Source organism: Cynara cardunculus, assembly GCF_001531365.2.
Source record: "Cynara cardunculus var. scolymus isolate 2C chromosome LG 1, CcrdV1, whole genome shotgun sequence".
Taxonomy (NCBI): Eukaryota; Viridiplantae; Streptophyta; class Magnoliopsida; order Asterales; family Asteraceae; genus Cynara; species Cynara cardunculus.
This window is the reverse complement of record NC_037528.1, coordinates 2,474,396-2,484,934: the sequence shown is the minus strand read 5'-3', so window position 1 is coordinate 2,484,934 and position 10,539 is coordinate 2,474,396. Positions and strand designations below refer to the sequence as shown.

The 10,539-nt window shown below is 37.2% G+C and overlaps 1 protein-coding gene and 1 long non-coding RNA gene across 4 annotated transcripts; both read left to right on the top strand.

Moving 5' to 3' along the window:
- The first annotated feature begins 1,811 nt into the window (after positions 1-1,811).
- LOC112515858 lies at positions 1,812-3,541 on the top strand. Of its 3 annotated transcripts, XR_003069556.1 has the most exons (4): positions 1,817-1,958; positions 2,414-2,520; positions 2,704-2,821; positions 3,074-3,541. It is a non-coding gene; the product is annotated as an uncharacterized LOC112515858 (long non-coding RNA). The 3 variants fall into 3 exon arrangements; XR_003069555.1 differs by lacking the exon at positions 2,414-2,520 and having other exon boundaries at positions 1,812-1,958; positions 2,715-2,821; XR_003069554.1 differs by lacking the exon at positions 2,414-2,520 and having other exon boundaries at positions 1,830-1,958.
- A 690-nt stretch (positions 3,542-4,231) lies between these two features.
- Positions 4,232-7,549, top strand: LOC112515849 (uroporphyrinogen decarboxylase). The gene is made up of 6 exons (XM_025122799.1): positions 4,232-4,484; positions 5,020-5,141; positions 5,241-5,351; positions 5,429-5,617; positions 6,100-6,225; positions 6,877-7,549. The coding sequence occupies exons 1-6, from the start codon at positions 4,394-4,396 to the stop codon at positions 7,390-7,392; spliced, it is 1,155 nt and encodes a 384-aa protein (XP_024978567.1). The 5' UTR covers positions 4,232-4,393; the 3' UTR covers positions 7,393-7,549.
- Positions 7,550-10,539: the final 2,990 nt, after the last annotated feature.

Here is a 10,539-nt window from a genome sequence, read left to right as displayed (position 1 = left end):
ATGTCATCTTGGAAAAGTACATGTTCGTTTTAAAGGATTTCAGCCAAAAATTTATGGGAAGGCATGTATTACAAGTCCCACACTCGTTCATAGACAATTCTTATGGCCTACTTGGATAAGATGTGCATTATTAAGTCGTGTAGTACGTTTTATTGATTTAATTGTGAACGGAAATATCATGTTTTATTTTAATTTTCGTAATAAAAATATTATTTAAAAGTGATTATTAGATAGAATAATCAAGTTAAATAATTAGTCGTACTAAAATATGGTACACGAGATTTTGTAAAATAGAGGGTCATTTACCAAACACTTACTATTGAAAATAACGACTATTATTTATTTTGTTGTATAACATTTATGACTATTAAAATGAGTTGTTGGTAAGCGTCTATCAGCCAATAAGCTCTTACTGAGTAAGAATCATCATCCTCACTTATCCGGTAAAACTTAATTTTTGTTATGTCTCTTACTAGGTAAGATTCTAGGTCCTTGCTATACTCGTTTAGAAAGTTAAGTGACATGTTAAGCACTTGCATGCAGTGACATACCCAAGATTTTTGTCGAGCATGTGCACCTTTAAGTTGGATCAAAGGAAGGAGAAGTCATCCGCTATGTTTAAAGATAAATTCCACCGTTTCGAGGTGTTTTATAAGGTTTTTTGGTTAATTTCGAAGGATTTTTTTTGGTTTTTTGGTTACTGTTCTTGTATATTCTTATATCCTGAAGCACCTCGGAAAAGTCTAAAAGATGCATCATTCATACCCTAAAAAGATGTACTTGCAAAAAGTACGTTTAGGGTGCGTTTGGTACGTTGGACAGGGTGGGACAGGACAGGACAGAACACAATTGTCCTATGTTTGGTGTGGTTTTATGTGGGACTAACTAGAACAAACTAGAACAAGGGTGGGACAAGGTTGTCCACCCTTTACCCATGGAACTAAGTAGAACAAGAAACTTTTTACCACTTTACCCTCAAAAACCTCATACGCATACCTTCCTTCTTCCCCTTCACTCTCCTCTCCTCCATCGCTTCCACCGCCCAACCGGCGTCCGGTGACGGCGACTTCCGATGGCCGCCGCCGCTGCTTCTCCGATGGCCGCCGCCGCTGCTTCTCCCGATGGCCGCCGCCGCTGCTTCTTACAGCAACTACATCACGAATTTGAAGGAACTCTTCAAATATCTTTCTTTTTATTTCATGCAAGTAAGGAATTATATTTTGATGGTGGTTTCGTACTCGATTTCGCCAACAACTTGATTAATTGAAGTACTTATTAGGGATTTTAATGAAGTATTATGATTTATTTCGAGAGTTTACATTGATTATGATTGCTGAATGTTGTTGTTATTGTTATTGTTGAATTATTAGGGCTATAGTGGTAGTAGGACCAGTGTTACCAGAATGCATTTCGTAGTGAAAAAACACTAAACAGCTCACTGGGGGTAAATTGGTCATTTTAACCAGTTCTATCCTGTCCTGTCCTGTCTTACCAAACGCTGAACAGCTGTCCTGTCCTGTCCTGTCCCGTCCCGTCCTGTCCTATCCTGTCCAGTCCTGTCTGCGCACCAAACGCACCCTTAGCAAATGCACGGACCCCACTCAGGCTTCATAATTCTGTATATGGTAGTAAGTGTTTTGGTAAATGGGCCAAATATAATAAATATTTGGGTTAATGGGCCAAATATAATAAATATCTGGGTTAATGGGCCTTAAGTAGAAAATGAGACGGTTTGATATGGGCTTTGAAGATACATACCGTACGGAATCAAAATTAGTAGTTATGGCATATGGATGGCAAAAGCCATAGACGAAACAGAGCAGTAGAGCAGTTCATAGTCTCCTTGTCCACGAGATCTCGAAAATCAAAATTATGGAATCGGCTTTTAGTTTCAGACTGCTTCCAACTACGCATCTTCGTATCCTCCATAGCAGTTCCCCAATAAACTCAGATTATCGGTTAGTCTTCAATCTCAGTTGGAATTGTTAATTTTTTGTGTTTCTATGTGTACATCATGATGATTCGAGTATTTGAACGAAATCACAAAGTTCGTGCTTCATAGAACAAAATTATGATTGTAGAAACTTAGTATGCGTTTCGGTTGATGGATTTCAGTTCACATCCACCAAGGTTTTAATGGAAGAGGTTGCTTTTGCATCTAGAATTGCAAACGCTATGTTTAGTGTTTGTTATTTTTAAACGTGATTTATCGTGTTTTATTCCGTTGTTCATTCGTTTGATGTTTGGTGGAGCTATTGGTTCATTTTGAATTTAGGGTTTCTGGGATTCTAGTTCTTAACTTTTAACATTGAGCAATGGTTACAATTATTGGTTAATTGTGGTGTTTTTATGTATTGGCAAATTCATTTGAGTAATAATTGGGAAATTTGTAAAGAAAAATTCGTGTCTATAGGCAATTGGAGCTGAATATGGAGATGGTTTTGAGACATTGAGACCAGATGGACCCTTGAAAGTTGATGTTGCAAGTATCCCAGATTCTTGAGTTTATATCTGAATTTGGTACTTTCTTATTGGTAGTTCTTCTTGATTGTGTTGTAAACTTGATCCTTGCAAATTTAACAATTTTGCCTTGTATAGTTTTAGATTGAATTTCAAAAATTAACCATACTTTTTTCCATTTGGCATCAAAACTCTGTGTATCTCTTTGTTCCTGTATGGCGGAGTTTACAACCTTGAGGTTAGTTTGCGTGCAGGATTTTCTAAATGGTAGACTGCAAGAGGGTTTTCTAAAGCGAATTCTATATGCTATGAAGCCTGATGAAGAGTATGGGGACTCGTTTTCTCCTGGGACAATGTGATGGTAAGCTCTTGAACGTATTTATTGATTCTGCTTTCATACTTAAGCACCAACTTTTATCAATAAAATTTGAAATAAGACTTCATACTTCAGCACCTTTTAAAAAACAAACGATACCTTAGTTTTCCAAAGGTAACAAGAGTTAAGACGAGCAGAAGGAATAATATATATTGTTGTCACTATACTTTTATTCACCCATCAACTCATATATATGTAGATGATTTACATAACTGAAAGGAAATGGTGATCAAGCAGGTACTCAAGCTTTGAATTTGAGTGCTTGGAAACAACTTGGGTATGAAGAAGGTATGTGGTCTTGTTACCCATGTAATAATGGGGTTTCACAGGATCGAAAATCATCCAAATCCGTGGTGCTCGAGGATGATTTCCTTGGGGTATTATGGCTGCTCACAACTTCTGATTATGTTGAGAACTTGCAGGTATGATCTGCTGTTGGTAGCTTCAATGAACTATCTATGATCAATCTTCATAGACTATTCACTCACAAAGGTTCGCTTTCATGGACCTACAAAAGCAAGTTGTAGATTAAAACCATCCAAGAATCAATTCCCGTTCTTTTTCCAATATAACTTGTATACATGTTTTGCATTGTTCATATACAATCAGGTGGGTAGGTCATGAAATTGGTGCATTTACCAGACTTCATGTTCATTCTACCCAATTGACTTCATTTGTTTAAAAGGAGGAAGCACAGTTTTTTTTTATTAACCTGGATATCCAACTCGCCATGCGAGCTGACTAATCCCAGGGCGACCAACTACTTTGCGGGTAGACCAGAGTCACCGCATTTGAACCTCCGTGGCTACAAGGTGATTTTTATTCCTCCTTAGATTTGAACGTGGGACCTTTGAAACCCAAGTTGAAACCAATTCGGCACCACCCTTGTGGTTAGAGGAAGCATATTTGAATGTAGCATTTTGAAATAATCATGGAGGCATTTCATCAAGGAAGGCGAACATAGGTTTATCGTAGCAGTACCAAAAATTGAAATGTTTGTCAGGGGGAAAACAATGATTACTAGAGCTGCACAAAAGATGGATTAATCGATACTGACCTAACCAAGGACCGATTTAAAAAGACGGGCGCTTATAGGTAAAAACCCGTTTCGAACCAAAGAATGGTTATGGATCGGTTAAAAAAAACAAGTCAAAGCCCGAAAAATGGCCCGGTTAAAGACTAAAAAAACCCGGTCAAAGGACTAAAAACTATAAAATAATTCAATAAAGAATATTAAAATTAAAAGATATGAAAGATAAAAAAAATAAAGATATAAAAAAAATTAATTAATTTGCCATGTTGTAATTTAACCGATTTAAAAAAAAGCATGGAACGTTGGTAGTTAGCGTTTGATTGGACGATGAACAATTGAAGGGTTGAAATCGGAATTACTGTAATTGTATGAATAATGAGATCTGTCGTAGAAAGAAGACGATAGAGATGTGGATTTTCTCCTTATCTTCATTTTATCCAAACCCCTTTTAACCCTCTTCCTTCTTTACCAAACGAATTCAACAACCGAAACAAGAAATTTGTTAAGAAAAGCTTCACAGCACCATGTCACTTATGTCGGTTCCATCTTTTTCCTCTATCTCGGTTTCCAATCTTACTCATCGTCGCCCAAATCAAATCATCTGCTCCGCCGGAGGTAATCTTTCTTTTCCGATGTATCTTTCGATCATCTTCTTTACGAATCCCAGTTTTGATTCATTTAGGTATACCAGTGTTGATTATGAACCAATTCACCATCAATTTTGCTAATCTATGTGTAATTGGTAGGAGTGGTTGACTTTTTGAAACCATAGAATCTTTTGGCTGCGTTCTTCGCGAAAGAAAATGTTACCAATTTGGAAAACTTCAGTGGTTTTGGGCCTAAATTTTCGACCTTAATGATTATTTTTTGCATTTATATCTCCACAAGTTGCCTGTTATTCCTGTTTTTGAGTTCCAACTCCATGATAGATTTTCACTCCATAATATGAATTGATTCGAGAAAAGGTGGAAAGTTGATGTCCATGGAACTTGCTTTCTGTTATATACTCATAATCTTGGCCTTTTTATCTCCTAATTAAAGGGGTTTTTGAGTATCAGCTTGGTGTTCTTTGAGTACCATGTTTACATACACCTGTTTCTGAGTATTAGGTTTCGTATTATCTGTGTCTTACGTTGAACCTGGTATCCAGCAAGTGTTGCTGAACGAAAAGCAGTCAACGCAACTGAACCGCTATTGCTTAATGCTGTTCGTGGTGAAGATGTAGAAAGACCCCCAGTTTGGCTTATGAGACAAGCAGGGAGGTACATGAAGGCAGGTCACAACCACATTTGCTTGTTTCTTTATTTGTTCTAATGATACCACTTATGTCTGATAAATAATAATTATGGTAATCTTACCCTTATGGTACAGAGTTATCAAGCCATCTGTCAGAAGCATCCTTCGTTTCGTGAAAGATCAGAGAATGTAGATCTTGTTGTGGAGATCTCTCTACAGCCATGGAAAGTCTTTCAGCCTGATGGGGTAAGCCATAAGACTTGAAAGGACTTATATTTGCGTTAGGTATCGTTAGCAAATAGTCTTATTGACCATCTTTACAGGTTATTTTATTTTCAGATATTCTTACGCCTCTACCGGGAATGAACATACCCTTTGACATTGTTAAAGGAAAAGGTCCTATCATTTTTGATCCAGTGAGCACGGCCGGTGACGTTGATAAAGTGAGGGAATTCACTCCTCAAGAATGGGTTCCGTATGTTGGAGAGGCATTGACAATTTTGAGAAAAGAGGTATTACCTTCATGTAATTATGCTAACCATAAAATGGAACCAAACAAGCCTAGTATGTCCCACCTAGAGGCCCCAAGAGTAGAGCAGTTTGTTTCTTTGTGGTTGTGTATGTCTAATATACACTCGGGTTCATATAGTTGTTGAAGAAACAAAATACCCCTTTTATGTGAAGGATATCTTCACATGTGAATATCTGAACAAGTGTGCCTACAAATGAAAGTATTTAGGTTTCACTAGCATGTTTCCATCTACTTCATCTTGCTGCCATACTAGTTATACAGTGATGGAAATTCTTGAGGATATAATCTTACACAGATTACTCAGAAATCTGAGTTTCTTGATTTCTTTAAAGCAAGGGATAGCTCTAGAAGAATGTTACATTCTTGTTCTGAAAAGAGGAGATATATATGTATGTGTGTGTTTGTATGTATATATGCATAAGAAACCTAATGCATTTAGTATTTTTCATGACTGGTACTCAGGTAAATAATGAAGCCGCGGTTCTTGGTTTTGTTGGAGCTCCTTTTACCCTTGCATCATATGTGGTTGAAGGCGGATCATCGAAGCATTTTTCCAAAATAAAGAGGCTAGCTTTCTCACAGCCCAAGGTAACTTAATTCATCGTCTCGAAGTTTGTAAATTCAAATATAACCGTAGCATATTTTTGTACCACAAATGGTCTTAGAATCACATACATGAGAGATCCTCATAAGTGGAACCCCCTGATTACTCTAAAAAATTGCCATTAAGGAGAGAAGGGTATTCCAACATGTATTGAAGAGAAAGTGTCCAACTCCAGCCAATGTGGGACTCTTTAACACGCCGCCTCCAACGCAGGGTAGAAGGGTAAGGATGTCCTAGATGGTCACCTCAACTCTGATACCGTGTGAGAAAATCTGGTTACTCTCCAAAAGACCTTAGGGGAAGTTTGGTTGATTTTATGGATAAAGCTGTCATTGTGGATTAATCTCTCTGAATAGATTAGGAAGGTTTTTGTTTGGGAAGAGTTTTCCATAGATGGAATGAGCATGTTTTTTTATTTGGGAATGACAGGTTTGGGAAAAACTTGGCTTTCTGCATAAACCCCCCTAGAAGCTTACTAAATAAGCCAGTTTCTATATCATTAAGCCACTACCAAACAGTCATGTATAGCTAACAGAATAAGCCGTGAGTCCCATTAACAAACAGACCCTTAAAAGTGGACCCTATATAGACAACATTATAAGACCATAATGCAACTTCTCATTCCCATTATGCAGGTCCTCCATGCACTGCTTCAAAAGTTCACAACCTCGATGGCCAAGTACATTCAATACCAAGCCGACAATGGTGCTCAAGCTGTTCAAATCTTTGACTCATGGGCAACGGAGCTCAGCCCAGCTGATTTTGAAGAATTCAGTCTCCCTTACTTGAAGCAAATTGTCGACACAGTAAAACAAACTCATCCAAACCTCCCTTTGATACTTTACGCAAGTGGATCAGGCGGGTTGCTTGAGAGGCTACCCTTGACCGGCGTCGATGTGGTGAGCTTGGATTGGACCGTGGACATGGCTGAAGGCAGGAAACGGTTAGGGTCTGATATAGCGGTCCAGGGGAATGTGGACCCTGGGGTGCTATTTGGGTCAAAAGAGTTCATCACGAAACGGATAAATGATACGGTGGAGAAAGCGGGGAAAGGTAAGCATATTCTGAATCTTGGGCACGGGATTGTTGTAGGTACACCAGAGGAAAATGTGGCTCACTTTTTTGAGGTTGCCAAAGGACTCAGGTACTGAAAACAGAGCTTTTAGCGTAGAAGACGACTAAAATTCATTGTAATCTTATTCAGATTCTAAATGACCTGTTTGCCAACATTAAGTCAAAGCCAAAAAGTCATAATTTTGAATAGATTAGAATACTCTGCAACTTGACAATGCAGAACTTTCATTTTTCAGGAGAACTAAACAAGAAGCCACCAAATTAGAAGTTGATAAAAATGAATTTACAGTTTTGCCCTTTTAACTGTTTAGAAGTCGATTTACGAGAATCCAAAATTAAATCCTAACCTCTCTTAGTGACAAACTTCTTTAAAGTTTGGTTGCCAACAATCACCCGCACCAAATTGCTGACAAGTAGAAGCCCTAATCGTGGCTGATTTGGACCCGAATGTGACGGCTAAGCTCGATGAGACCGATTTTGTTATATTCTTCTTACCAAACCATTTTGGTTGTGAGTAACTTGATAAGTCTGAGGGGATGTAATGGAAATACCATATAACCCGTATTCGAATTACCGGCTCTAAGGATATTTGTGGTCGTTTAAAGTGGGTAAGTTGATATGAAATCTCACGGTTAAAAAAGTAAAAATTCTTCTTTACCATATGAAAATTTTAACTATCTTAATTTTATTTTTTAATAGTTTTCATATTTTGAGAAATATATATTACAAACGGTTTAATTGGAATAACAAATTTTATTGGTAAAAACCTCGCGGTTCAGCAACAATCACCTACCTACAAACCAAAGGACGCTCTGGTCGTCGTTTTACCCTAATATCTAGATCTCTGTCATTCCTACTAGACGCTATGAAATCTTCGCTTCTACGAGGTGAGTGAGTTTATCTCTTAATCTTCGTTTGTGTTTAATAATTCACATGCCTTTTGTTCGATGAAGAAATTTTGGCTTGTTTCTACATGTTTTCCACTGAAGTTGGTGATTTTTATGCATTTGATGGTTCTGGATCGAATTTGAAATATTATGATTGCTCGTTTAGAAACCATGGGATACAAGTCGTAGATCCTTATGTTTTTGTCGAATTATGTATGTATCTCGCAAGTAATCATGGCGTTGAACTAGACACAGACGATTACTTATATGTGTTTGTGTATATAGCCGGCATTGAAATTGCTTCCCATGCCTTCATCTGCAAAGCCGCCACATCTCTGTTTGATTAATTTCAGCGTAAGTTAGAATTTTCTCGCAATCCTCTATAGAAGTCTGATTTCGAACCATACGGTTTCTTTGTTACCACTAGGTGCAGTGACAATTTACTGTGTTTGTTGTTCATTATGTGAAGGTTGTGCCTTAAATCCAAGCTATTATTATGTATGCTTCCAAATGTCGGTATGTTATACTTGTTTCTATAGAAGTTCATATCATATATTATATTAAAAGTTTTACAAATTAAAGCAACAAAAATATATTAAAATGACAAAATAATATATAAAAGTCAACGAGATTGCAGACGAGGCTGCTCGTTGATCAAGAAAGAGAAAAATAGAGAACAAGAAAGAGGAAGACTGTTAAGAAGAGTCGTGCTTTCTTCTTCAATTGTAAAATTAGCATCGGGAAAACAACGCTAAACGAGACTAGCTGACTAGGAGAGTTCAATCTTCAAATGAAAGGCCTAAGGAGAAGGGATTGCACAGATTTGCAACGTAAAATCAGGAATCGGCGAATCGAAAAATCTGGTCGAAAAGGGAAGAGATTGGTGAATTGGACTACATTACTAAAACATTATAATTTTCCAAATGGGCTAAAATACGAAGGACAAGATGAAGAGATTGAGTTAAAACATGGACTGAAAATCAATATATATATATATATATATATATATATATATATAACTGGTTGGGGCCCCAAAAAATTTAGGAGCCCTGTGCCGAGTCTCACGTTGGTACACCCTCCGCCACGACCCTGATGTCAACTATAAACCTTGCATTTGAACCTGTTTATAGCCACCAGGATAGCAACTCTGTTGCCTATAGCAAATCAAGTGTCTTATTCTATTTGATTTTTTTTTGTTGTTGATAATTTCTTGTGTTTTTTTCCATCTTCTGTGTTGTTCACATATTGCAACCTTCGACTTCCTAGGAATGCGGCATGCTGTGATTAAAGAATCCGTTCACCCAAATCTGTAACTATGTACATCAATCTGGCCTCTCTTGCTCGACCATGAAGAGGTTAGATGCAACCATAAAAACTTGTTCCTTCCTTGTTGAAGCTGGTTAGTTTCTGACCTGTTTAAGTGGCTACGAAAAATATAAAAAAAAACACAGAATTAATATAAAAAATTAGATTTTCTATGTTTATGTGCTTGTTGAATTTTTTTAATTGGTGAGACAATCTAAAAAAACCAATTAAAAAAAATTAACATGGACGTTTTGGTTGGTTAGTTGTTCCTTATCCACCTTGGTCTTTTGTATAATGGCAGGAATGTTACTATCTCCACCATTAAAGTCCTTAGCACTACAATTTTAGTTTCAAAAACTATATGATGATGCAGTGGCACCCTTTAAAAAACGTACTTTTTCCATTACAATGGAACCATGAACTGTGTAGGTCCGCCCTTGGTACCATAGATGTACAACTTTGAAGTGGAGAACAAGGGAAACATAATGATGCAAAAAGTATGAAATTGGGAAAATAGTTGATCAAGGAAACATTGGTGAAAAGATTTGAATTTTTATCAAGGGGGGCTAAATTCAATTCAGGGAAGGTTAAGTGATGGTGCATATGTGAATCATTAAAAAAAAAACTTTATAAGATGCATATGGGAACCTATATGGATAATCTGTAACGTTCATATATACATCATCACCTAGATTTTTCAAATGGATTCAGTTGCGAGTCTTCCCTTAACTTTCACTTCTTACCTTCCCACGATATTTAACGTTCTTATTTGAACCAACCTCTAACATTTAATGACAAAAATACTCACACACACTCTTTATCATTGGTGAGGTTTGAACCCTTGACCTTTTGGGTGGATGCAACTTACTTCGGTACCAGTGCGCCAATAACCTTTTGGTAGGCTTACAAGGCCATGGCCTCAAAAACCATATTTTACATTGCTATGGAATCTGTAGAAGGTTGATGAAGTCTTTGGAGAGTAGTAAGTAGCACAAGACCAAACTAAAGTGATGGAACCTTTCTTTTGAAGCT

Coding starts and splice junctions, on each gene's coding strand:
- LOC112515849 (XM_025122799.1), top strand. CDS start 4,394: ATGTCACTTATGTCGGTTCCATCTTTTTCCTCTATCTCGGTTTCCAAT. Junction 4,485..5,019: donor AATCATCTGCTCCGCCGGAG/GTAATCTTTCTT, acceptor CCTGGTATCCAG/CAAGTGTTGCTGAACGAAAA. Junction 6,226..6,876: donor TAGCTTTCTCACAGCCCAAG/GTAACTTAATTC, acceptor CCCATTATGCAG/GTCCTCCATGCACTGCTTCA.